The following is a 27,331-nucleotide window of genomic DNA, read 5'->3' as shown; positions in this document are numbered from 1 at the left end:
CTGAATGGTGGGGTCCCAGACTTGGGTTAGTGGGAGCCAGCCGAGGCTCTGTTTGTTTTGTCTGTGCATGGGCTTACAGTTGTATGCGTGTGGGGTGTGAATTGTTACTTTTGCCACTCACACCTTCTGCTGGTGGGGGACGAGGTCACGGGTGCACGCTTAAGTTTCAGCTGGGCCAGGCCCAGCATTAATCAGCTTGAGAATTAAACCTAAAGCTGCCCAGTTGATGGAGGGATTCCTTGTGGTGTTATGGGCAAGCTTTTCAAAACAGCTCTGTCCCACGTGCAAAGGCGCTGCATGCTGCTTTCTTCTGAAAATTGCCCATGGTTGCAGCGGGCCAGTGGGATTTGTACCTGGCTTTGGGTACAGGTGCTGCCATCGGGCTGGGCTATAGCACCTAAAACGCAGGAATCCTCAGTGGACGCATGCTATTAATTACTTTTTGTCTTTCTAATCTGCCCTTCCTGGTCCCAGGCGAGGGCTGCGGATATAAATAATGTACTATGATGAGAGGCTTTGAAATTGTCTTATTTAAAAACTTATCTAAGCTCGGCCTCTATGCATACTTTCTTATGTTTAGGTCTGCATAAAATGTTTTACTGTACCTGTCTCTCCACCATAAGCTTGCTCTAAATCAACAGGATCCTATCTACGCATTAAATCCCAGTACTTCCATCCTACGTGAAACTTGACTCATATAATTCGACATGCGCTACTGAAACTACCCAGATGCTTACATCCTATTAAAAGAATGACTCAAAAAGCCATCTGGGAAAACATCCGCTCGCATTCTCACCCTGGTACACCCCTTATCCCCCCTGCCGCAGCTGTAAGCATCTACGTTATGAAAGCCTTTTTCAAAATCGTCAAAAAGATGTATTTCAGCGAGGAGCCTCTTCTGCCATACTGGGAAATGCCCTCCACCCCACGCCTCCTTGCGTGATCCCATTCTCTAGCTTTTTACAGCTGCTATTGTTGGAAAATGTCCTTGTGTTGAGGGAAGGCATGGAGTAGTTGGCATAGCACATCTACCTCTCTTTCCGACAGACTGATCCTGCCCAAAACATGCCCCGGCGAATGTCGCCTGCTAATATGGCGACCCTGCAGTGACTCTTAAGCCGGCTGAAAGCTGGGGGCACTCTTCAGATACCTCTGCTACCTTGGTAAATGGTTATTTACCTGGATACGTGGCTTTTGCAACTTGACCTCATGCGTATGAGTGGAGTGGTGGAGGATTTTTCTTATTATTTTAATAGATCAGTTCTCAGTGTTACAAAGGTGATAGGAGGGGCTCCCGGGAGGTTGGGGCCCTGCGCTGAGGTGGAAGTAGGACGGCACTAGGGCCAGGGAGGAGGAGAGAGTGATGCTGGAGCGCGTGCCTTCCAAAATGGGCCAAGGATCTCCGGCTGTGAGGGTTGACAAACCAGTTTGTGATGAGAGCCCAGCGGCGCCACTGGGCTAGGGCTGCGATTTTATTTATTTTTTTCCAGCAGCGAAGAGAAGCAGACAAACGCACACATTGATTTGGGAAGAGCCCTTCTGAGTTCCAAGTTCCCCCTCCCTCCCTCCACCCCCCTCAGACTCTTCGGCGTTCCAGATGGGAACTTACCTGGAGCACCAGGACGAGAGCCTGAGCCTTCCCAGGTGAGTTCCTTTGCTCAGCTCGATTCCCACTGCTTCGTTACTGCAGCGATCCAAGCTGCCGGGGCAGAGATACAATGCATTTTATGTTTTCATGGGTTTGGACGGCATCTGCTCTTCTGTGATTATTTCTCGTACTGACAATTTTTATGCTTCACCTCTTGCCGGCCTTCGGTGTGAGGCAGCTTATGGTCAAGGATCCTCTGTTCAGACTATGCAGAGTGTTTAACACGGCCCGCGATAGAGGAGGAGGGGGCCAGCACAGATGAAGGGGTGGCAGCCCCTGGTGGATTTCAAGTCAGACGGGTGCCTTGAGGGAGAGGGCTGGTCCTGAACTCGTGTCCTAGAATTTCTCCTAACCTGCAGTGATCAAACCATTCATCCACCTTTTTGAAAGAGGATGCCAGCCTAAAGAGCCTCTCTTGGAGTGACAGATCGAGCACAGCACCAGTGCCTTGAGGCAGCTGGATTGGATGCATGCCTGACAGTTTGCTGAGGGCATGTGCTTGAAGCTACTCCCCTATCCCAGCAGTTTCTCTGCAGGGCTTCAAATCAAATCCCAACCCCCAGGACTGGGTCCAGAGAGTTGCACCGAAAGTAGGGGCAGTTGAGTCTGGATTTATGTTTGTGGGGGGGGGGGGGGGGGGGGGGTTTAATATATTTACATAATAATCTTGTGTATGTTTTAGTGTACAGTGCCTCGGCCTGTAGTGTGAGGCGTTTTTAATACATTTTAAGGAAAAAAAAAAGGAACTATGAGCTGAGGATTCATGGCAGTGGGGTTGAGCCAGCATCGATCCTATGAATGAAGTTGGTAACTCTCTAAGCCCTTTCTCTCTGGACCGGAACCACTGTAGATTGCTGCCCGTGCTCAGATGAGTGAAAGGTTCAGATGAGCTAGGAATGCCTTTAATTTGTGAAGAGGTGGAGTAGATCTGAGCAGAACTGGATTTCTGAGAGAAAAAAAAACAATTGGAGTTGGATGTGGACCCTGGCTCTCTGACCCAGAGCGTCCAAGAGTTAAATCTGGATTTGAAGCAGTTTGGAGAGCGTTGCGCCCCCATCCCTGCCAGTACAAATAATTTGCTTGCATTACAGTGGATTCTGCTTATAGCACATCCTTGGTGATGATGATGATGGCGGCAGATAGGCTTTACAGTCTGGATCGCAGTTGCTGAAGGCTCCAGGGACCCCAGCTGCTCCGCTTTTCACTTCACTGCTGTGCATCCAGGAATCCTCTGGTGCTTTAGCCCTCTGCAGCCGTGGATCCGAAGCCATCCCGTGAAGAGTGATAACATGATGGCAAACAGGAGCCTGATTAAGGACCTGTAACAATTAACAATGATGCCCTCTCTGCATTCCCCCTAGCCTAGGCCTGATTTAAGACAAAACCCAATTATCCCTCACTACTACATGTTCTGACTCGGTAAAATAGAGCCGATTGTTAAACCTTTTTTGGTAAGTTTCTGCAGCCCTGGTGAAAGACCCTACAGTCACTATGGAAGACATGGAGTCAGGGTAGTGGGATGTGCTCCGGCCAGCACTGCATCGTATTTTTCTGCAGATGCGACCAACGCACCCTTGGTTAAGTTGTGAGCTATAAATGGCCATGCAATAAGCCAGATATTTCTGCAAATACCAGTTGTCTGTGAGGGTGGAGGTGAAGCTGAGTGCTTGCCTCAGAGTGGGGAGTGGGGGTGCAGTTATGACTTACCACACACCTGGCTTGGGGAATAGCCTCTTAGTGTGATGAGGACAGCGAGGTAACTGCCCCTTTTCCAAGTGAGAAATGAATATGATTGTGTGCTAAATGTCACCATGGTCATGTGCTCCTTCATTGATGCATCCTGCTTTATAAATTGAAACAAAACATTACTTTGTGAATAGGATTCAGTGATGCAAACATTCAATAAACAGTAAGCCAGACAAGTAGAGCCCTTAAGCAGCCGTGCACTGAATACAGAGGAGAGGAAACATCCCTCAACTTTGCATCGGTGCAAACAGAATATGATGGTGGAAAAGTCTACAAGGGCAGTCAGTCCATCCATTCCTCTACTTATTTTATCCATACTTTCCCACCTCTTAGGATGATCGGAGCTAGGATGGGGTTTTTCCTCCCTATACTTTTCCCCCCTGAGTCTTAATAACATATTGAAACGAGCCCAAAATGATGCTGCTCTTCCTAATTAATATTCATGGGAGGACAACACCAACACATTTGTAATGTTTCTGTCTCATACGTGCTGGAGGATTTTAACCATGGGCTTTGTAAATAAATAGCAATCGTGGCTATTTTATTTGCAGTCTGATTTACAGAATCTAAAGCAACAGGTTGGTTGGAAAGGTTAAGTTAAGCCATTGTGGCATGGTAGTGATGGAGGGAAAGACCCGTTGGAGGACTTGGTTTGTCCAGTTGTTTGTTTCTACCCTCTTCTAGCCAGCTGACCGCCTGCAGGATATCTCACGCGATCCAGGCCACTTGGGTTGCTTATCTACCCTTTTTAGCTCATCTTGGATAGGTGATCGTACGTGTTTTCATAGGCTGCCCTCTGCATCCAGCCCAAGCTTGCTTAAATTTAATGCACTAAGGAGTTACATGGGGGAATTTCTTGCATATAATTGTGTCATACACTTTGGCTAATTAACTTGTACTATGCCAGGCTACAAATTTATAGACGAACCAATTTATTGAAGCATGAGTTTTCGAGGACAGAGTCCACGTCATTAGAAGCATGAAGTGATGTAGAGGAGATGGGTAAAATATATTCAGAAAAATCAACCCAATCGTACCACTGGTAAAGCTATCAACATTTACTAGTTAATGCCAAGTATTGTATGTAGGCCTCTCACTCACAGGGTCTGCATAATATAACAGACTCCTAATTAGGTACAAGGCCACCTTACTTTAATTGTAATATTTTTTGTTGGAATTTTTCATTTTTTTGCACATTAAAAATGCCCCATATCAGTTCTTCAATACTCTTCTTGATTTTCATATGCTATATTCCAAAAATACGGGAGAAATAATAACTACTTATCTTGCCAATTTTGGTTAGTCACCCGACACGCGCGTGTTTCGAACCAACGGTTCTGCTTCAGGGGAATTTTCTTCCGTATCCAGTCTCAGAGGCGAACTTCTGAGCTTCCATGCCGCAAATATGAGGCTTGCATCTTTCTTTTCTTGGCTCGATTACCACGAATTTTAAATATTGCCGCGGCTCCCTTACGCCGCGTCCCTCTTTGAAAGGCACACCCACTCGAGTGATCCTGTTATAGCCTAAACCGGAACCTACGTCATCACAACCAGTTTCCTTCCACGTCCGGTTTTCTCCTTTGGTTATTTACATTTGAAATATACAAACACTGCGAGGATCACAGCTGTTAGCATTCAATATACCACGGAGTTAAAAGGCAAGTCACCATGTTCTTTCTCATATTCTTTTTTTATTTTTTATTTATTTATTTAATAATTGATGTTCGCTGCTATTGCTGATTTGACCAATCGGCGTTCTCTATCACGTCCGCTACAGCGTCACTAGGCACTTGATCACGTGATCTCCCTCCCGTCCACTTCAGCGTCCCTAGCAACTTGATCATTTGATCTCCATGTACACTGACAAAGTCTTCCAAACGTGTATTAACAAATTCTTCATCCATTCAAACATCGTGGAAGGATTTTTCTTCAATTGAATATTGCCTCACGGAGTTCCCTTTCTTCAACAGAGCACCGCTCTGTACTCAGGCGAACTCTCCCCACCTTTCATATCAAAAGACAGTGATCATTGTCACCTCCGATACTGTGAATGTCCCTAACTACCAAGAACCTTTTAACTCCGTGGTATATTGAATGCTAACAGCTGTGATCCTCGCAGTGTTTGTATATTTCAAATGTAAATAACCAAAGGAGAAAACCGGACGTGGAAGGAAACTGGTTGTGATGACGTAGGTTCCGGTTTAGGCTATAACAGGATCACTCGAGTGGGTGTGCCTTTCAAAGAGGGACGCGGCGTAAGGGAGCCGCGGCAATATTTAAAATTCGTGGTAATCGAGCCAAGAAAAGAAAGATGCAAGCCTCATATTTGCGGCATGGAAGTTCAGAAGTTCGCCTCTGAGACTGGATACGGAAGAAAATTCCCCTGAAGCAGAACCGTTGGTTCGAAACACGCGCGTGTCGGGTGACTAACCAAAATTGGCAAGATAAGTAGTTATTATTTCTCCCGTATTTTTGGAATATAGCATATGAAAATCAAGAAGAGTATTGAAGAACTGATATGGGGCATTTTTAATGTGCAAAAAAATGAAAAATTCCAACAAAAAATATTACAATTAAAGTAAGGTGGCCTTGTACCTAATTAGGAGTCTGTTATATTATGCAGACCCTGTGAGTGAGAGGCCTACATACAATACTTGGCGTTAACTAGTAAATGTTGATAGCTTTACCAGTGGTACGATTGGGTTGATTTTTGTGGGACACATTGTAGGTACCCTGGAGTACAGTTGTGAACGGGTAGAAGGTTGTGTAAAATATATTCAGAACAGAGAGAAGGCATTGAATTAGGCAGGCCATGGTGTGGTGAGTGTGTTAATAGCATTATAATATAGCCTACTGCCAACTGTGGTAAGTGTGAAAAGACAGAATAATCTGATAGCAGTTAAGTTTATAGATAGTCATAGTGAGTCATGACGCCATTGTCTCTGTTCAGACCTAGGGTGATGATATTAAGGTTTTTGAAGACTCTGTCCTCGAAAGCTCATGCTTCAATAAATTGGTTAGTCTAGAAGGTGCCACCCAATGCCTGTCACTTTATTTTTTACGCCAGTCTAACACGGCTAGACAATTTTCATATCCTTTCCCCTGGGTTTTCTTGTTCTAGGATAAACTTGATTTTCTGAAAACATGCGTTGTGAATGGTTTAAGTGGCTGTGAGTAGAGCCACCAGCTGCTGACATAATTTGGTTTCTTAATCTTCTTCCGCAGTCGCCTGTCGGCCTGTCTGGGAGAGTTTTGCCCTTCAGATTGCTCACAGGCTTCTGGTCAAGACTCAGGAAGCCGTCCCCCTTGTTTGGTCTATTTTTGTACTGGAATGTTCTGCAAAATGCCGACTTGTGAGGTCACAGGCACTGGGAAGGGCCTGACACCCAGACAGGAAACATGAGGTAGACATGCAAATATTACCCCTCCCCCCCTCCCCTCCACACCATACACGCACACGCATACACACAGAAACATTTCACATGGAAAAAGGTGGGAAGAGATGTGACAAAATAATCCCCAAACTAAAAAAACCCAAACAGACCTTGTTTAAAGAGGAGCCACCAGAATGAATCTAATGGACAAAGAAACAGAAACTGCAGGAATTTCTACACAATGAGCTAAGGCTGATGCTGCTTGAAGGCAAACTGGGACGAAGCAGTGGAGCAGGATTGATTAGGGCCGGATTTTGTCTAGGATGTCAGATTCTGAAAGCCCCCCCCCAAAACCTTGGCACTCCCCCCTGCTGCTTTCTGGTTGCCAGAGGTGCAACCCACTGCCCCCTAGGGTTCATAATCTTAAATCCAGCCCCCCCCCCCCTCCCCCGTGCCTGGCTGCAGCAATCGTAAACATGAGTGACAAGCTGCTGCGTTTATCCATCAGCGGGGCACTGCAAGGCGGGGAAGGCAGTGCTTCCTTACAGTATCATCCTTTTGGTTTTCTACCATGTACTTATTACATTGTGCCTCTCAGCTGCACAACCCCCACATACTCACACCTTGATTCCCCATGGCACTTTTGGTGTTAAACTGTGGTGCAGCTAAGCATAGACGCGACCCCTTATGAGAATTAGATGTCAAGTGATAAGAGGCCTGATTGGGTGACGAATCTCATCCATAATGGTGCTTCGCCTGAAAATCAAAGAAACAAACCATCAACAGGGGGGAAAAGAACAACCTAGTGTCCGAGAGACTCATATATTTCCGTGTCTGCAGTCATACACGATGCTCTAAAAAATAATACCAGGGCTTAGCTGGAAAAATATAAATAATATGTTGTGTTGGAATTACAGTGTGAACGCTGTAGAAGCTTGCTAGGGCGTACACTGTCACAGCAAGGGAATTTGTGCTATTTTGCTGTTAGACTGAAGGCTGGCAGGGAAGAGACCTTGAGAGCCCCCTTATCCACCACTCCCAGTGTGACTTTGACAAGTCACTTTCCCAGCCCTTACCACTCATGCCTCTTTGGGGAGGGGACCAGCCCACCCACCCACATGCGCTGTCATGTACAGAGCCCTGCATCCGCTGGAGGTGACAAATGTCTTGTCCATCATAGTCTTAGGCAATCTCAGCAACCGCAATGTTCGGGTCGGGATGCTGCAGGGGTTTGGTGTTGCCTTCTGCAACCAACAGCACCCGGTCTTCACTGGTGGTCTCTGATCCAGGTACGAGCCAGGCACTTAGCTTCCAAGATCTGAGCAGGTCAGGCTCGGCCAGGCTGGGGGCCCACTGGTGGCGCCTGATTTAAAAACTGCTGAAGTGCAGGAAAAGTGTCACTGACAAGCCCATGCAGAGAGCTGCGTTCGGTCCAGCATGCGGTTCTGCCAGAGGCAGAATGCATGTTTTGTGACTGTAAACTTTACTGCCAACTCGGCAAGAAGTTTTTCGCTGTCAAAATGTGCATTGTTAAATGTGGGGTCAGCTTAGTGCCCTTGCATGGAAATCCCATGCTAATGAGATCATTACGTATCTCCTCCAAATGCAGAGAGGTGCACTGGCTGAACACACATTTTTTTTTTTTTTAACACTGGAAACTTTACGGCTGGGTCAGAGGTGGAGTAAAATTTCTAGTGCAGCTGTCGGACACGTAACATTTTTAAAAAGAATAATTTTACGCTCTGCCACCGGTTAGCTGAATTCAGCATGGACTTATCTGGCTCTCTTCCTGTGGTTAGCTGCTGCTACTTAACTGGATATGTCGGTACTTATCCAGCTGTTTGGCGTGGTCAGCCACTGCCTAGCCGAATAAGTACTTACGTATCTGGTTAATTGGCAACTGCTAACCATGGCCAGATAGCCGGATAAGTTTCAGCCATACCCAGCTACGTGGCAGCGGATGTCAGATTGAACTCTACCGCCGGTGGCTCCCTCACACCCCCCACACCCCCTCTCGAGTTAAAATATATAGTCAGCCCCATGCTAAACATATGCTTTAATGCAGTGAGCACACATTTTTAACTCCTGATGCATTAGCATACCATTAGCTTACTGCCTCGGGAGTTTAAAAAAATATATTATCCTGCACGCTAGGAATCTGCCCGCTGAATGGCAGGGCACAGTTTTAACGCTGGGGGTTTCCGCCTCGGCCTGCGAGTGCAGTTAAAGGGTCAGGCCTCAGGGGTGGCTAGATATTAAGCGCAAAATGCAAAGAAACACAAATCCTGCATTGGAAATGTAAGAACCCCACATAGTTTATGGGTCCCAGGATATTAGCCTGCAGAGCAGAAAGGTGTGGGGAAGAATTAGCTGAACGTTGGCTTCCTCCTCCGAGATTGCAGGCCCTGTTCTGACTTGCTGTTGTCTCGCCCACGTTGTGCACAGCAGCGGAGGGGAGGGTCACGCTTCACGCCTGTGGGAGGCACGGGAGGCTGCTCCGAGGGAACTCCCTGAGACTCCATGGAGCTGGCAGTGCGGTTCCCTACAACCCAAAGGCGTGGCGTAATTAGGAACTCAGTGTTATTCAGGCCTTAATCAAGTGCTGGGTCAAAGCAGGGAAAGTATGTGTTTCCATATCTAGAAACCACCCTCTGACCTAGCAGAATGATTTACATTCTGGATGGCACATCCTTCTGAAGATGCCTGGGCAGGGCCCTTCTACGCGTGGAGTTAGTGAAGGGGGATGCAACGGCAGAGATCCTGGTGACAGCCGGGGGGGTTGTCTTTGCCTGGTGCCCTGGCACACAAATCATGTAAGTGAGATAGGCTCACGCCAGCTTGCCTACAACACCTGTTTCTAGAATAAGGGAACTTCCTTTTCAGGGGCTCTCCAATCTCAAGCAGTTTTTCCGCAGTCCTATGGTGAGTAAATCCTAAGCAGGCCTTCACAGAGGGCTTAGAAACATGACGGCAGAAAGAGAAACCTAGGCATGTCTACTTTGCCCATCTCTAGGGCACTGTCCCTGGCAGGACCCCATACTATGGAACTCCATGCCCTTGGAGTTAAGATTACAAAGAGACAGCAAAGCCTTTAGAAAAAAATTAAAAACCTGGCTCTTTAAACAAGCTTTTCAAAAAGAGAAGGGAGAATAGAAGCCAGGGAAGTGCAAGGTACAAACATTTAAACACCCACACACACTACAGTAATCACCAAGCGTGTAGTTTTTAATTGATAGTTCATCACTAAAGGATAAGTTACAATTATAAAGCTAGTGTTGTACTCAAAACTGATATAGAGAGACCTGGTCATGATTTAACAATTAATATTGATTACAAACTATGTTACCGAACCTTATGGCACCTGTTTAACCTGACAGATTTTAGTATCATTACTTTTATGTGCCTTACTGGAAACCGTTGTGACGGTACCCACCTTAACGACGGGTATAGAAAAGATTTAAAATAAATAAAAATAATAAATGATCCCTACCACTTCTAATGAGACTGTCTCATGCTTTCTTGAATTCAGTTCCTGTCCTTATCTCTACCCACCTCCTCTGGAAAGAAACATTTCCTTAGATTACCCCCTTTCATCCTCATCCCATGAGCCCTTGCCCGGAGCCTCTTTTCCCAGTGGTGGCTCAAGGCAATCTTCTGTTTGAGGTGAGAGATGAGATGGCGCCCCTGCTCTGCCCCCACCCCCCTCACAAATGCTCTTTCACCACCACCCCCCACACCCAGGCTCACAGTCTCTCTCTCTCTCTCACACACACACACACACCCCTCTCTCTCTCACACACACACACACACACACACACACACCCCTCTACACACACTCGCTCTCGCCCCACGGCACGCCAGGGCCTTTATCTTTGCCATGAGCAGGACAAGCTCTTCTCACGGCGCACCAGAATCAATTCTGAGCAGAAAGTGGCAAAGATGGGGGAGACCCCAGCTGCCACGGGGGGAGGGGGGCAATTCTGCGCAAATTCTGTGCTTCGCAGTGGCGCAGAATTCCCCCAGGACGTATCCACCGGAGACCCGTGGGTCCTTTGTCATTTTTGGCGGTGGGGTGAGGCGGCCGCCAGAGGAGTTGGGGGGGGGGAGGCAGTTTTTGCAGCTTCCAAAATTTGCCGCCTGAAACGAACGCCTCATCCTGTCTCATTAGAGAACCACCCCTGTCCTTTCCTTTGAAAGAGGCTAACTTCCTATCATATCTCCCCCTAGCTCATCTTTCCTCTAGGGTATACAAGTCTATCCCATAAGCTTTAGAACAATGACCACTGCCCATTTCAGTAGCCTCCCTCTGGCCCGACTCCATCCTGTTTATATCCTTATGAAGGTGCGGTCTCCAGAATTGTGCACAGTATTCCCAGTGAGGTCTCACCAGGGATCTATCTAGGGGCAATATCACCTCCCTTTTTCTGCTGACCATTCCTCTCTTATGCAGTCAAGCATCTTCCTGGCTTTTACCATCACTTTATCCACCTGTTTGACCACCTTAAGATCATCAGATATAATTGCCCCAGATCCCCTCTGTATTGAACCGCTCCCTTGGGTTTTTGCAGCCCAAATGCACGACCCGGCACTTTTTTTTGGCATAAAATCTTAGCTGCCAAACCCTAGACCATGCCTCGGGTTTCACCAGATCCCTCCTCGTGTTTTCCGCACCTTTGCTGTCATCCTTTTCAGCTCTGCTTAGAAACACTTGTCAGCGCTCCCACCGAATGCTCCCAGGAGCACATTGGCGACATTCCCCTTTACACACTCTGTTGACATTCGCTTGTTTGCGTTGGGGAAACCTTATTTGCTCAGTCCTTAAATGGAAGAAAATGATTATGTGATAATAATAAAGCAGTGCAGCCTGGCTGGTAGGACTTAAAGGTGACACTGATAATGGCAGTCACCGGCTAAATCTAAGACTTTCAGTTCTTCTTGAAGCAGGTCCACCAGACAGGGTGGGTGGGCCAGGCAGGTTTCTAAAGTTTCAGTGGGTTTGGGGATAAGATAGTCAGAAGGGGTTTCTAGTTGGAGCATTTTGTTTTCACTGGGACGATTACTGATGAGACAATGATAACTTGCCCCTGTTTTCCCATGCAGTCCAGCTACCACGAGAAGACCTTCACGAGGATGTCTCACGTACATCATCTGATCGTGATGGAGCCAGAGGCCTGGGACGTTCCTATTGTTGTTTCCTTTCTCGCCATGTGTATAACTCGCCTCCATTTTACAGAGTTACCACCTGGCCCCCGTGTTACCTGGAACGAGTAAAGCCGGTCCCGGCTTTAACCCAGGGCATTCACGGGCGTTTGCTCTGTCACCCTGGGCCACGCCAGTGGTCCATCAAGCCCAACGGCCTATCTCCAGCCATTCTGGGTCTTTGCATTCCTGCTCCGTGAGGATCATCCTCATTCGTTATACGTTCTGGCCATGACCTTGTCAATGCTCGGCCTATAAACCACATCTCTGCTAGTTTGATGCAGTCTTTCATAGTGCGTGAGAGTGTGCAACGTTTTGATCTATACTGTAAAATGTAGTATGTATGTATGTACTGTAGCAGGCTAATACTCATTCTTGTTTGTATTGTAGACCTAGCTTTTTGTGTGTTAAAAAGTATTCTTCATCTCCCCCCGACTGTATTTGCCAACAGATGTAGTCCAGCTTCATAGTTAGTTCACTTTTTTAATGATATTATTACCCACCCAGATGGTGCACCTCGGGATGACCGAGATTACCATAGACTCGCTCTTTAGGCAATTGTCAATGCCTTCTTTCCACTTTCGCTATAATTTTCTGCGGGTTTTCTTCAGCGTCGTCAGCAATACAAATTCTTAGTATTTTGTTCTCTAATTATGGATACCAGGCATTTCTTTGATCTCTCACATTATCATTTCACGGTGCGTGCCAGTTCCCTCTTCTCATAAATTGTAATCCTTTTTTTTTTTTTTTACTTTTTTTTTTTAGCTGCAGGTGTGAGAACAGGCAGCTCACAGGCGGGCGGGAACGGGGACACTGCTCATTAACCCTTAAGAGGAAAGTAGCAGAAAAGTACTTTCCAAGGCTTTCTCTCTACAAACTTGCAAGATTAATGGCTGTGCCTGGATCCGTGTGTTTTCCTTCCCTGTGTTATCAGTAGCAATGCAAATATGTCCAAGCTATAGTTACTAAGGGAACTCTGCAGGTTTGGGTGTGCCCTGAAGACCGCAGCCCTTCCCTGCCTCCCAGGTAGGAGGATGAGGTCAGGGCTTCAGATCCCTCCTGGCTACCGCACGAGGGCCGCTCCATGGCCTTTCTCCTGTACCTGCTCAGGACGGGGGGGGGGGGGGGAAAGAGAGCGGCCTGCTTGTTCTACCAGTCTGGAAGGGGTGGTGGATGGGGGGGGGGGATCCTGCCAACAGAGCTTGGGCCCCCTTTAAGGAAATCTGACTCCGCTCCGCAGCTTCCTCTTCCCAGGCAGACAGAGGCGATTGCTGTAATTGCACCTGGATTCCAGATTGAATGACTTGCCCTTTCCAAATCTGAGCTCAGGGCCACTTGCAACCAGGTAGGGTTGGTCTATCAGCTGCTGGCATGGGGCGGGGGGAGGCAGAGACTCAGCCCTGGGATGCTGAAGATTAGTATTTGCTGGGAAGGAAAAACAAATTGTGTGTGTGTGTGTGTGTGTGTGTGTGTGGAAAGCGTCGCTTTTTTCACTGCTCCAGGAACGCTCTTCTGTTCACAGTCGATGAGCGATACAATTGAGGAAGGGTTCCTAGTGTTTTGTGCCTCGTTTATGCTTTTAACCTAGTGCTCTTGTACTGACTAGGACCAAATCAACAAACCGGTTTGCTCACTGACCATCGGCCTGGATCCTGGAAAACGCTGCCAAACCCGGGCCTGAGAGGATAGTAAGGGAATCTGGGGGACTGTTGGAAATTCTCCTGAAGTCATTAAAAGTCCCCCACGAATGACAAAACATAACCATACCCATTCGTGACCATTTTATGGGCTCCAAGGAATAACGTCATAATTGTTTTGTGGCCTTCCGCGCGACGGTGGTCTGGAACGATGCACGCCGTGCTCAGAAATCGGGCTGCTCTGCAAAGTTCAAAAGATTTACCTCAACCAATATTTCTTGGTTTCAGTTAACGAGGGAACTGAATGCGTTTCTTAGCCCCCGGTGGGGCAGCTTCCCAGCCACCCTATGCCCTATCCACCGGGCCTTACTGGCAACGGGAACACAGGCACTGACAGACTGGCAGAGTCCTTCAAGGGCCGGACACGGGCCTGGTTTTTAGGGGGAATCACAACGTGCAAATTAAAGCCGGATCTTAAACCAAATGTGTACTAACTTCTCATGAATATTCAGTGCATGCGACCGCAGTGCCAGAGCGGGCAACCTGCGGTGATTAAATGGTTTCTTGGTCTGGGGGGGGGGGGGGGGGGGGGGGGGTGAGAAACTCGAGGGCCACCACTGTCTTTAATATGTACCTCTACAGTGCCGTGTACATCTACCAGCGCTGCAGAAAGGATCAGGAAGCTGTAGTGGTTTAAGGAACAGACCTGTTTGTGGCCCTCCAGGATTGGGGTGGCACACCCCTGAGCTGGCCAGAAAATAAGGCAGAGGTTGCCTTGTTAACTCTCCTTTGCTTTGGACACCTTGCTAAAGAGAGAGGTGGGTGGGAATGGAGGGTGTGGGCTGTTTGGGGAAATCCACCGAGCTTCTGCCGGGCTCAGGGCAACAGAACCTCCTCATAAGAGGCCGCGTGCCTGCCGCCTCCGTAGTGTCAGAGTGACCGCTTCCCCGAGCCCGGCAGCCTGGCTCGGGGGCCTGCCGCAGAAATGAGCATCTCCCTCCACCTTCCCTTCCAGCTCCCCGTATGGCACAGGGATGCCCCGATTCTGAGCTGCAGCGGATACAAAAGATTTTGATTGGGCGCCTGCGTGACAGCAGTTTTTAGTAATTTCTTGTCGAGTAAATTAAACATAAATTTGAGTTTTCTGTAGAGGTCAGGCAAGATGAGTCCCAGAGCCCGACCCGCCTGTCCTAAAATGGGAGAAAAGGCCAAAAGTTAGCAGGGAATTCCAAGTGGCTTGCATCCTGTTGGGAAAGGGATTCAGACTTCTGCTCTGGTAAATCAGGCCCATGGTCTCATGTTTTCGGCAGCCTCCCAGCCCCTCGCCACCCCTATTCCTGCTACCCGACTCATCGCAGGCCGTTAATGGTGTGACGGTGCCGTGGAACACATCAGAACCCGGCGTGTGCCCCGCAGAGCCGACCCGCAAAGAGGTCTGTGGCACTAAATCCATGTTGTGTGGCTTCTTGGCATTCCAGGTGCAGGAAGAGCTTGCACGGCCAGGACTCTCCCGAGCCAGGGGTCAGACACGTGTGCATCGACGACATGGAGCTGAAAGAAGAGTGGCAGGAAGAGGATTTTCCAAGGTAAGCACGTGACAAATAGCTCACCCCACAGCATCATGGGGGTTTCATTGATGGCCGGACCCATAAACCTCTATGCAATAGGCAACGGGCCTGATTATTTTATTACAGAGAAGAGCACAAGAGAGCTCCGTTCAAAGTTTACACATATTACTGGAAGGAGCAACTTTCTCTAAGGAAGTGATGAGACTTTTTAAAGCTAAATGAACTGGGCGGATGGGCCATATGGTCTTTTTCTGCCATCATGCTTCTCTGTTTCTGACTTTCACCCTGCGCATCCCAGTTAGGGTTTGCATGCTGGAAGAAGCCTCACAATATTAATAATAACATTGTGCAAACCTGACAAGTCTGCGATTCCCAGCTCGTAATGATGAGTTCCTGGGTCTCTCTGTATTGCGGGGATAGAACACTGTCATCAAGCTCTTGGATTATGTTGGTACAATAAGATAAGGCTAAGAATCCACAAACTGCACTGTTTTTTTTAGCAAGAGAAAAAGGTTTGCGTGTCCCTAATAACTTCTCAGGACATATCAGGGCGTCCAAGGCGATTCTGCTGGGGGTATTGTTTTTTTTTTGGGGGGGGGGGGGGGGGGGTGTTCAGATCCACCTATTTCAAGTTAAGCCCAAAGATCACCGAGTTACCCCAGGCTGTCTTCATATGTTGGGGTGCAGATCAGCCAAATTTTCAATCGATTTGCAGAAATGTTTGATTCTCCTGCTGCCTTCGTCCTGGGAGGCGCTCTCTAACCACAACAGACTTCTTTCTAACTGCATAGATTTTTATTTTTTTTTAATAAGGACTTTCCTTCCCTTAGTTCGGATCTCAAACTGACGTGTTTTTCAGACCGATTCCAGAAGAGGCCCTGGAGGAGGAGCTTGAAGACTCCAGCGGGGACGGCAGGCCAGGTAGGAAAGGCTAAACCTTTGCTGGGGCAGTAAGCGATCTGTACAGAGCAGGCCGTGCACCGGTTCATAGCAGAGGGATAAGTTTCCTAAATCTGTCTGCTTTAGACTTTGAGAAGGGCTGGCACCTGGAATATGCAGGCCACCCCGATCGTACGAAGGATTACAAAAGAGCTCAAATTGAGCACAGTCCTGGGAATGGAACATTTTCCACAGGAGGAACGACCAGGACAGATGGGAATAATGATTACACTTTAAGGATACATAAATCAGTTACACAGAAGAATGTTTACACTGCATAATATGGTAGAGATAAGGATATTATCATCATGTTGGTATTTGATACTGCATTATACACAATGAGAAATCCTTGAGATGGCTCGGAAACACGAGAACACCCTGTTTGTTTGTTTTTTTTACCAAGAGGGTGGTAGATGCCTGGAATAGCCACTGGCCGAGATAGTCACCACTAACACTGATGAAATCTAAGCATGCTTGAGACAGACACAGAGCACGGTGGTAAAGGGCTGGCGGGGGCTGACAGGTAGAAGATGTGACAGAAAGGAACTTCCTTGGGACAATGGTGGGAGCAGGGCTGAGAGGTCAGGTGGAAGATGGGGCGGGGGGAGCAGGTGTTGGTTTAGGCGATGGGAATTTGTATACTCGTCCATTCAAAACTGGATGCACCAGTTGGCCCTTATCTGCTGTCATTTGCCAGGTTACTAGATAAAGACCAAGCTCTTCCAAGAAAAGGAAAGCAATTTAATTTGATTTTAAGGGAACTGTTTACGGTTAGGGTGACAGGTCATGGGCAATTTTGACTAACGCTGCTGTGTGAACCCCACTACCGGTCCCCTTTTAAGCAGAAAACTGCATTATTTCAGTGCCCATGGGATAATATATATCTATAGAATGGGCGCGTGACAGGAGAGAATGCGTTTCGCTGCGCACGTAAGTCATTCTGCCCTGCTGCCGCTCTCTCTTTGGCGTCGCAGTCCCGGCGAGCACGCTGCAGCTCTGCGGGAACCGGCACATGAGGAAACGCCTCCTCGCCCCCGCCCTGAGCTTGACCTTGGACCGGGCGGAAGGATCCGTGATCTCGGGCGAGTGCCCAGCTCTCACGCCGGACGAGGACTTCGACATCGACGTGGATGGCCTCGAAACGCCGTCGGACAGTGAGCACCTCGAAATCCCCGAAGACGGTCACGAGTTTGAGTGGGAAGGTAAGACGCTTTCTCCTGCTAGGAGTTCGTCTTTGCTGTTGCATTGTCAATAGGCTTCCGCCCGCGCTGAGTGCGCTCGGCACGGGTAAATGGGCTTTTGGCAATCGCCACCTTAGTGTGTTACAATTAACATTTTCTTTTTGAAACTTACCTCATAAGCCTGTACCTGTTCTGACAGTGATGTTTTTGCCCGATTCAAAAAGTATCCAGAGTGTGAAGGCAGAGTTGAAAAAGACTGAGATATGCATGTTGAATATTTATGTTCATAATTATCGCTTGTGACCTGTACTAATGGGTGTTACTGTAAAAAGGGTGTTAGCCAACTCCCCCCCCCCCCCCAATGTACCGAATGCGTTAACTCACAGGATCTGCATGCATGTTAGTGTCTACTGCTGCTGTGGTCTCCTGCGGTAATGCTAACACGTACGTAAATGCCCAAAAGTAAAAAAAAAATAAAATAAATAACAGCATGTATTGAAATGTACCTCATTAGGCAATTAATGTGGAAGTTACTCTCCAGCTCCTTCCTGCTGGCAAAAAATCAGGGAGGGGGGTGCCTTTTGCAAAGGTCAGTGAGGGTCTGGGGGTAGGTCGGGGTTTTATTGTAGGCCCAAATGCCCAACATCAGTTTGCTTGGGAGGAGACAGCTTAATATCAATTTGATGGACGAGGGAAGGCACAGAGGTCCATATATTTATTTTTTTTTTGTCTTCAGACTTGTTTGTTAAATTTCAAAGCCTTTAGCAAACAAGATATAACTTCAGCAATAGGAAGACTGCCCCCCCCAAGGACAAGACCTGTAAAATAATATATTAAGATGAATGCAGTATAGGGTGGCACTTCTCGCTGTAGCTTGCTCATATTTAAGCCGATTTACACACGCTACTCTCTGACAGTGGTAACTTTCCAAGGACGGAGAATCGACTTCAGAGCCGCCCCCCCCCCCTCCTGCATGGCCACGCTGTCGTTCACGCAGCCCCCCCCCCGGTAAACAGCAACTTTAGTTTGGCACAATGGGCATTAAAGCCCGATAGGCCGCCAGCATTAAAGCCTTCGCTGCCATGCTGGTTTTAGGGCCGCTCAGCGCACAGAGCCCCCCCCCCCCCCCCTGAGCTGGTTAAAGAGTTTTATTGACGAAAGGATCCGTTCATTTTGTCCCCTTTTCAACTAACGACTTGCCTTTTGACGGCATCTCGAAAGCAATAAGAAGGCCGAGGAAGCCTGGCCCGTGACAATGTGCTGTTTTGTGAGCAGGAGAGCCTTCTCTTCGCCTCCGGGCGGCTATTGTCCGGGCTAGGCCCGGGCCCGGTCACTCCTGATTTAAGAGCCACCACAAACGCCCTGAGCCCTCTGTTGTGCCTTACGTTCCTCTCCAGGTTTCATTCGAGCAGGGGGGGGGGGGGCCCGGCTATTGTGGCAATTCCAAAGAGCGTCTCGCACTCCCCCATCAATTATTGATGGCCAAGACGCACACAAAAGGGAAGGAAAGATTCGAGCTGGAGAGGGAGTTTCTTCTCCAATGCCTGGTTTCGGTTTTCTGGCGGAATCGCGCAGGCAGGGAGAGGGGGAAGGCTGAATAATGAATGCCAAAAGCAAATACACAATAATGCGTTGCTTGCCAGACGACCTGCCGAGAGCAAGAGGGCCGGACGACGGCGCCGCGGAGGACAAATTTGGCGAGGGCCGGGTGGCAGACATGGAAGACAAGGACGGCAGAAAGTGGAGGATCTTCCTGAGCGGGGACCAGGAGCACAAGGTGGACATGACGGTCATTGAGCCTTACAAGAGAGTGATATCCCACGGAGGTAAAAGCGAAAGGATTTGTACTAAAACAGTAGCAGCGCAGAATAATGTGTGGGTAACTTGAAGGGGAGGTAGGTGCTGACTTCCGCTCATTGTACTATTTGGGCAGTGTCTGTATTTAGCAATGGCGACTTGTGACCCCAAGGGCCCCTAACACTGGTACCTTCAGAGGTGCTAATAGTTACCTGTCTGAAGTGTTTACGAAAGGCACCATGGGGAAAACTTCCCAGCTGCCCACCTCAGTGCCAGTTCCCTGCGGAGCTTGTGCCTTATTTTCAAAGGGAAAACATGGGCGGACTTTCCCTTTGAAAATCTCCCACAGATACAAAATACCACTGGGCTTTCGCACCTGGAATATTTTTTTTTTTTTTGTGAGTTAAAGTTCTATGGAAAATAATTTTTTATTTTATTTTTTTTTTTACCTGCAGACTTTACACTGATTTTCACAGGGTGAGAACCAATGTGCTTTCCTTTTGAAAATCATCCCCCAGATGCAGGTCCTGCATGCAGTTACATCCCGGTCCCCCAGCTGTGGGCAATAGTAGACGCACAGAGGCTCTGCGCTCGTCCTTTTACCTGCAGAAATGATCTGCGGGCCTGCAAACACAATTTTTTTTTTTTTTTTTTTGTGAATTCAGGGTCCGGCCGGCATCACGGGATCGTTTACAACCCTGAGGACTTTGCAGCGGCTTGGTGGCGGGTGCCAGATCCGTGCTGTGAATGACTTAGCGGGGAATTTCAAAATGAAGTCCCCATGTACAGTCCACCTCCTTCCTCCTTTTGTCCCTTTTCAGCAGGGGTGCATAAGTCCGCAGAGCAGGAGAGCAGTTTTTGGCCCTCACTTTTGCCCGGGTAACTGCTTATGTGCTCGAGCGAAATCTTTTTCAAAACCTGATGATCTTTCCTCCGTTCCTCTTCAGCTATTGACAATTAATTAAAACTGTGCACGGTGCTTGTTTGCACCCTGCCCCGGATCTTCTTTTGGGAGATCTGCTTCCCTGCCCTACAGTGAGAATTTACACACTCTCTCTTGTCTATGCCCTGTGGGAGTTTGTTTGGTTGGTTGGTTTTTATCAATATTCACTACTCCTTCAGCTGGAAGGCAGGGCCTGCAGATTTGGGGTGAGCTCCTGAACGTCTCTCCAGGAATTCCTGAACGCTCTTGCAGGAAGAACACCAGCTCATGCCCAAGCTGCACACAACAGGAAACCATTAACACAGGCAGACGCAAGGGTAGAGCAGGCATCAGAAGATAAGGAAGCAGGTGTGGAATGAGCTACACGGCTCCGCTTACTGAGCGGACATGTCTCGGGCACTTCCAAAGTGAGCCTCTTGATTCTGCTGTAAATTTCTATGCCCACTGCCTGGGTAGTCAGGAAAGCTTGTACCCGTCAGTGCTTGCAAAGCTTCACCCAACTTATTTTGCAGGTTTTCCTTTCTGTTAAAGTTTATCTTTGGTAGGGAACTGGCGTGGTATTCCTGTTCTTACCTTTTGAAGCGGTACAGAAGTAAACTGGGAGTGAGCTTTAGGTCTAGATATAAACGATCAGCACAGGCCTCCAGGACACCTTACCGAATGTTGACCAATCCTCCGGGAGTCGTGTCCCCCCCCCACAAAGATCCGGCCACAGCCTCTGGCCCGGAGGATCCGTCTGACTGCGGTGCTCTTGGCTCCAGTCCCAAACATGGGACAACAGCGCCGATTTGCCAGGAAAAGCCCCAACACGAAAAAGAACAGGCATGCATGCCCTGTTATGAGCTATTTGGAAAGAAGTTATGTGGCTGGTGGTGTTTCCATGTCAGGCAAAAAGAAGTAAAGAAGGTGACTGGAATTTTAGTGACGCTGTCTGTTGTTTTCAGGGTACTATGGTGATGGCCTGAATGCGGTGATTATGTTTGCTTCTTGCTATTTACCTGAGAGCAATATCCCGGGCTACCAGTATATCATGGACAATCTTTTTAGGTAAGTAGAAAAGATTTTGTTTATTCGTTTAAAACAGATTTATTTCCCGTTCAGAGCGGGGTACGACGTAAAGCGTACGCAGATAAAGAGGAGGGAGGGGGGAAAGGTAAATGCATATATCTTAGGATAGGGGGGAGGGAAATCACAAACATCTATGGAGAGGGATCGTTCGGGAAAGGGGGCAGAAGATCTGGTGTGTTTGCTTTGTGGAAGTGGTGCTCTCTATTTTGGGGGGGGGGGGGGGTTTCATTATTTCCTTTCGCCTCTCACTCATTTCCAGCCAGGGGATGGGGAAGGGGGGGGGGGGTGGGGGTGAGAATGCGTTTTTGGGTTTTTTTTCCCTGACGATCCAACGGGCCGAGAACACACAAGTGCCGAGGTCTCCGTTAGAGACGAGCCCGTGCAGGTTCCCAGCCAGGACAACAATATCCTGCCTTTCTCAACAGCAGAGGCGCGGGATCCTTTCTCGTTCCGTTTCCTCTTCACATCTCCTGCCTGCCTGCCCTTTAGGTACATCGTGGGAACGCTGGACCTGATGGTGGCGGAGAACTACATGCTGGTCTATCTGAACGGAGCCACGCCTCGCGGCAAAGTCCCCACCATGGGCTGGATCAAGCAGTGCTACCAGACCATTGACAGGCGGTAAGGAAAGAACGGCTTTGAGCTAGCAAAGACTCTTTCATAGCCACACACATGCTTGCCAGGTGCCCAAAAAAATAAGCTGGAGGCCGCCGAACGTGTGCTGCCATGATCCGGCGCAAAGCTTAGAACATCCTTCAAAGCGCCGCCACTAGAAGTTTGGGAGGAGCCAGATCAATTGACCACGCGGAGCTCGTACTCCACCAGCTGCGCTGCACTTTTCTGAGGCATCACCGCGTCCTACGCTGGGGTTTCCGATTTAGTCTAAACTAATTTGTATGCGTTTTTGGGTCTGATATCCAGGGTTTCTGACTTTGCAGTTCTTCTGCTTCCCCTGTGGCAGGGGGTGGAGGGGAGGGGGATTCCTCGCTTTGGTTTATTCAGGATGGGGCCCCCCCACCTCCCCCGAATCCTTCCTATATATTGGAAAAAAAAAATAGAGCCTGCTTGTGCATTTCCCTCTGTGGGGTGTGTGGCTTTTTACAGTGAGGAAGTGGAAATCTATGCACGCGCCACCTCGAGGAGGGACAGAGGGGCCAGCTGGGCTACCTCTGGGGGGAATAAAAAAATGGAAGCGTTCCCATGTCCACAGAAATCCTTCGGGGGGCTGAGGTCTCGATGTTTCTGTAAAGCAACAACTTTCTCTCTGCTTCTTGCTTCCAGGCTAAAGAAGAACCTGAAGGCCTTGATCATTCTGCATCCCACCTGGTACATGAGGGCACTGTTGGCTATTGTTCGTCCTTTTATCAGGTAACACATCGTTCTTTGGATTTATTGCAGTTTTGGCAAGGGTAAATATGCCTGATGGATGCTTTAAAGACACGTTGTACTGAAAGCCAGAACAGGTCTAGGATGTATCCCTTTAAAAGACGACAATAACAGTTCTTTAAAGATATAAATTCATAGCGGGGGTTAGCACCGTAGGACAGTAGAGACCCCAGTTTGCTTGGCTAACAGCATGGCAGAGAGGACTGAAGCAGGGACGCTGTGGTTGTGAGAGCCGTCGCTGCTGAAAGAGCAAGAGATCTGAAAAGAGAACCGATTACTGTGCCGTGGCACGGATCCTTCCTATAACGCAAGTCACGAAACATCTGCATTTTCATGTAGGAAGTCACGGATGGTTTCTCTTTTGACAAAAGTACTGAGTCTCTCTGTTGCACTCAAAGGCTGTGCAGATATTTTTGCCTTTAAAACAATACCTGCACAAAAGCAGGCAGAAACCCGTGCAGCTGCTTTCTGGTGACGCAATATCCAAAGCAAACCTACCTGTGCAGACTCGCTTTGATTTTTCCAGAAGACTCCTCGGGGTTTGCCGAACTGCTGCCGGTTTGATAACGGGCTTCTTAAGGTTGATTTAAATTAGCACCGCATTATGTTTTTAAAGGGTAATTTTTAATAGTGCACATAGGTCCCTAGATATATGCAAAAGTGGGCCCGGGAGGAAAGTTATGCCTTTGGTTTATAAAGCATGCGGTGGGAAGCTGCACAGTACCGCAAATCTCCACCTGAAAAGTATGTGCATTCGTTTCAGTACATCGACATTTTGTTTCTCAATGAAGCGAACTGCATACCTTCTACACATGTTTTAGAAAAGTACACGCACATACTTTACCTGTAAAATCGTTTTAACTTGTGTGTGCAATTGCAGCAGCTCATGCAAAGGAAGCAGGTATTTTATCAAGCATTGCGTGTACTCCGCCGATGAACATACTAGTTTGTGTAGGGACATCAACGGTGCACCTACTCCCCTCCACTGCTTCACCCTGGCTCCCCGCCACCTGCACAACCACCTCCATTTAACCCCGACCTCCCATCCAAAAAAAAACTGCAGACAAAGGTCAATGGCGATTGCATCCCGTGACTTAGGAACTGTAAAAGTGTACAGACGTGTTTGGTAATGTAGGCACATAAACCGCTTACAAAATACAGAACCCCACCCCCTGAATGCCCCAAGATTTTCTTGTATCCCCCTTTACCATTCATGGACGACGCTGTTAGTGCGTGCGTACGTCAGGCTTTTACAAAATACTGCTTACTGGCACACGTAACTTCCAGTTTTATGCGCCAAAACCTTTTGAAAATGACCCCCTTAATGATTTATTGCTTGCATTATGATGAAATTATGATTTGCTATGGATTTAATGATTGTCAAATGCTTTTATTGAAGCATCCTGCTTTTTTTTTTTTTCTTTTCTCATTATAAAACGCGTTGAGTGCTGGTTTTACCTTCTGGAAGGTGTAACCCAAACTGAAATGACATTGCTCAGCTGGCAGTGCCACAGGCGGACAGTGCCTCTCGATACTCCAACAAACATTCAGGGGGGGGGGGTCAAGCGGAGCTGTTACTCCAGATTAATTTCTTTAACACTTTACAAGTCTGGGATAAAACCGTCCATCCACTGCAGGGCTTTGGACCGTGATTCTGAGTCTGCGCCTGCAGAGATGGTGGCAGGAGACTGGAAACATTTGCTCGCTGCAAAAGGCGTGGCATCACTTTTTCGACTGGAAGTCGGATTTCCAGTAGCAAAGGCATCGTGGAGGAGATCCACACAACAGTTTCCTGTGGACTGTTCTTAGAAAGAGCTGACTGCCCTAAATTGGCAGACTTGTTTAGCCTGTGGTGCCCTGTCCAGCCGTATTCCTTTTGTTCGCAGGGCCTGAATTGAAAACGCCGACTGTTTAACTTTTTTAAATGCTGTTTCATCCCTCACCTCTCGTAAACAGCTCGAAATTTGGTAGAAAAGTCCGGTTCATGAACAGCCTGTGGGAACTGTCGCAGTTGGTTTCTCTGGACCAAATCCACATTCCAGAGTGCGTCAGACAGTAAGTCCATGGCCTCGTGCGGCCTGCATGCCCCCGGGGGGGGGGGGGGGAACCTGAGCAAATCAAGCCCTTAATCTACAAATACTGTCACAGAAAGGAGCAATGTGCTGGCGTCAATGCCGCCAGTGTGTGTGAATGACCAAAGGTTCGCCCCCTAGGGCATCAGGCTGGCAGGATCTGCCACCCCCAAAATCTTGGCGCTCTTGGTGACCGGCCAGTGGAAGCACCATCCCCGGCTTTTATTCTGCGCCTAAACAAATGTGGAAATATAGGGGCGGATTTTAAAAGGGTTACACGCGTAACCCTTAAAAAAAAATCCCTGCGCGCGCCGAGCCTATTATGCATAGGCTCGGCGGCGCGTGCAAGCCCCGGGACGCGCGTAAGTCCCGGGGCTTTGCTAGGGGGGCGTGTCGGGGGCGGCGCGACGTTCGGGGCATTCTGGGGGGTGTGGTGCCGGCCCGGGGACATTCCGGGGGGGGGGTGTGGCTGAGGCCTCTGGACCAGACCCCGGGTCGGGTGATGGCATGCCAGCGGGCCACTGGCGCGCGCGCGAGTTACGCCTGCCTCGAGCAGGCGTAACTTTTGCGATACAGGTAGAGGGGTTTAGATAAGGCTGGAGGGGTGGGGAAGGTGGGGGGGGAGGCAGAAGGAAAGCTCCCTCCGAGGCCGCGGGCAGCACGCGCAGGGCTCGCCGCGCGCAAGGTGCACAAATGCGCACCCCCTTGCGCGCGCCGACCCCGGATTTTGTTTGCGCCTGGTGCGCGAACAAAAGTACGCGCTCGCGCTTTTATTTTACATGTACCCCATATTGTTTTAGCCTATTTGATTTTATTTTCTAGGTTGGACCAGGAACTGAATGGTTGAGCTGAAGATACTCCGGTCTTGCTAAGGGATGTACAAAGAGCTACTGTCAGATGTGGAGTTCTGGGACAGATGTTGTGGTCTTCTATACACTTAAGAGTGTCACTTCCTTTTTTTTTTTTAACAATAATAGCCAGAGGAGGAAATCTGAACACAGTTTGTGAACAAACATTTGGGACAAACTGATCTGTGTCCTGCGTTAACTTCCATCTCAGAGCAGTCTGGGGATTTCTAATCTTGCTCTGCCATTCGGGAAACTGAAGTACGAACTCCAGAATGCTCTGGGAGACAGGTTATGAACTTAAGAGTGGACAGGTCTCTCCTTCAACTGTGTTCCTCCTCCTCCTCCTCCCTTCCCAACGTTTGTCAGCATCCTCGGGGCTCTCACAAAGGACACTTGAAAAAAAAAATAATATATATATTTCTAACTTCTTCCATCATCAATCTATGTTCTTGCATCTCCCAAACCCACCGGCAACCACGCCCAGGGCTTTGAACTGATGTGCTGTGCTGGCTTGTTTGTAACGATTTCCGGGAACCTACCGGACTCCTCAGGAGCACTGCTGGGCGCACAGGATAACGCAACCACCGGCTGTTAAAACGTGACCGTGGACGGAAAGGAAGGCAACGTCGGTCCGTCAAGCACCCCTCGGTAACGTACCAACAGCAAACCATCGGGAAGGACAATTCTCGAAGGGAACTGGCCATTAACTCGGGTGATACGGCTCAACTAAACTCAGCGCCCCGCAGCCGGGGTAAATAAGTGTGAGCTTCCAGAGCGCACGTGCATTTTCCAGAGGCCGGGGAGTAAAACAGTGCGGGGTGGCTTTGAACCTTCCCTCTAGGAACAGAGCTAGAAAGGCAAGATGAACTCTTTTGCTGTGTCATCAGTTCCTCCGCATAATTACCTCCTTTGTTCTTGCTTTTATGCAGAAATATCATTCCCTTTACGGCTGCTTGTATAAACAGCACGACTGTGCATACTTATAACCAAAAAAAAAAAAGACGAACCAGTTTTGTTTTCACAGAAGAGGACAGCAGATGAGGGTGGCAAGGCCCAGCCAAGTCTGCCTGTTTTCTAATGCAACACTGCTCTTGGGCTATACCCGCACATCCTTACGTGTCAGGGTCCTCTGTGACTGTCGAAGGCTTTTCTTGAATTCCGTTACTGTTTTTGGCTCCATCGCCTCTGCTGGGAAGCCGTTCCGTGCATCCAACACCACTTCTGTGCAGATTAGTTTCAGGTCTACCCGCTTTGAGCTGCATATCATGACCCTTTGTTCCACTGGGGGAAAAAAAAAATGCTTACTCCTTGTACATTAATACCCTTAAGATATTTGAATCTCTCTGTTGTATTTCCCATATCGCCTCACCTGTGATGAATACAATTTAGATCTGTCAGTCTCATTTGGCTTTGGTGTGGATCCCTCACCATTTTGGTAGCTTTCATCTGGACTGTCTGTGCTCGGTCTATGCCCTCCAGAACTGGACACCAGACTCCCACAACCTGCGCAGCGGCAGAATCACCTCCTTTTTCTACTAGCTACGCCTCTCCCCAAGCTTCCTAGCTTCCCTATGGTTCTGGCTACCGCCTCATCGTGCTTTTTCGCTACCTTGAGGTCATCACAAACGATCACAAGATATCTTTTTCCTGTTCAGTGTATATCATCATCTCACCTTCCCATAAGGTACTGCTCTCTTGGATGTATGCACTCCAAATGCTGCATTTCCTGTTCATAAAAGTGCAAACTACAGGCTGGTTAGTCTGACATCTGTGGTGAGCAAATTAATAGAATCACTGCTAGCATAGCAATAGGATTGCTAGGATAGCAATATAGCAAAAAAAATAAATTCCACTTGACAAACTATGGAGACATATATTCAATATTTTTAGAAACCAAGTTATAATAATGTTTCATTGACCTTCAT

At 48.3% G+C, this 27,331-nt stretch overlaps 1 protein-coding gene across 4 annotated transcripts; it reads left to right on the top strand.

Annotated features, from left to right (window-relative positions):
• Nucleotides 1-47: 47 nt before the first annotated feature.
• On the top strand, nucleotides 48-27,331 carry BNIPL (BCL2 interacting protein like). 4 transcript variants are annotated; one of them, XM_029582009.1, is made up of 10 exons: nucleotides 48-1,644; nucleotides 15,083-15,190; nucleotides 16,032-16,093; nucleotides 17,086-17,313; nucleotides 18,936-19,118; nucleotides 20,977-21,079; nucleotides 21,590-21,721; nucleotides 22,382-22,468; nucleotides 24,443-24,541; nucleotides 25,381-27,331. In XM_029582009.1, exons 1-10 carry the CDS (start codon nucleotides 1,598-1,600, stop codon nucleotides 25,403-25,405), a joined length of 1,074 nt encoding a protein of 357 aa, XP_029437869.1. In that variant the 5' UTR covers nucleotides 48-1,597; the 3' UTR covers nucleotides 25,406-27,331. The 4 variants fall into 4 exon arrangements, with proteins under 4 accessions (XP_029437869.1, XP_029437868.1, XP_029437870.1 ...); XM_029582008.1 differs by lacking the exon at nucleotides 48-1,644 and adding an exon at nucleotides 8,765-9,581 and having other exon boundaries at nucleotides 16,003-16,093; XM_029582010.1 differs by lacking the exon at nucleotides 48-1,644 and adding an exon at nucleotides 9,451-9,581.

This window comes from Rhinatrema bivittatum, chromosome 16, assembly GCF_901001135.1.
Source record: "Rhinatrema bivittatum chromosome 16, aRhiBiv1.1, whole genome shotgun sequence".
Classification (NCBI taxonomy): domain Eukaryota; kingdom Metazoa; phylum Chordata; class Amphibia; order Gymnophiona; family Rhinatrematidae; genus Rhinatrema; species Rhinatrema bivittatum.
The sequence above is the reverse complement of the archived record's forward strand: the minus strand, read 5'-3'. Positions and strand labels throughout refer to the sequence as shown.

Bases quoted from the DNA above. Each gene is read 5' to 3' on its own strand.
- BNIPL (XM_029582008.1), top strand. From the start codon at position 9,468: ATGCCTGGGCAGGGCCCTTCTACGCGTGGAGTTAGTGAAGGGGGATGC. The intron at 16,094-17,085 runs GTAGGAAAGGCT...TTGGCGTCGCAG, and splicing joins CAGCGGGGACGGCAGGCCAG to TCCCGGCGAGCACGCTGCAG. The intron at 19,119-20,976 runs GTAAAAGCGAAA...TGTTGTTTTCAG, and splicing joins GAGAGTGATATCCCACGGAG to GGTACTATGGTGATGGCCTG.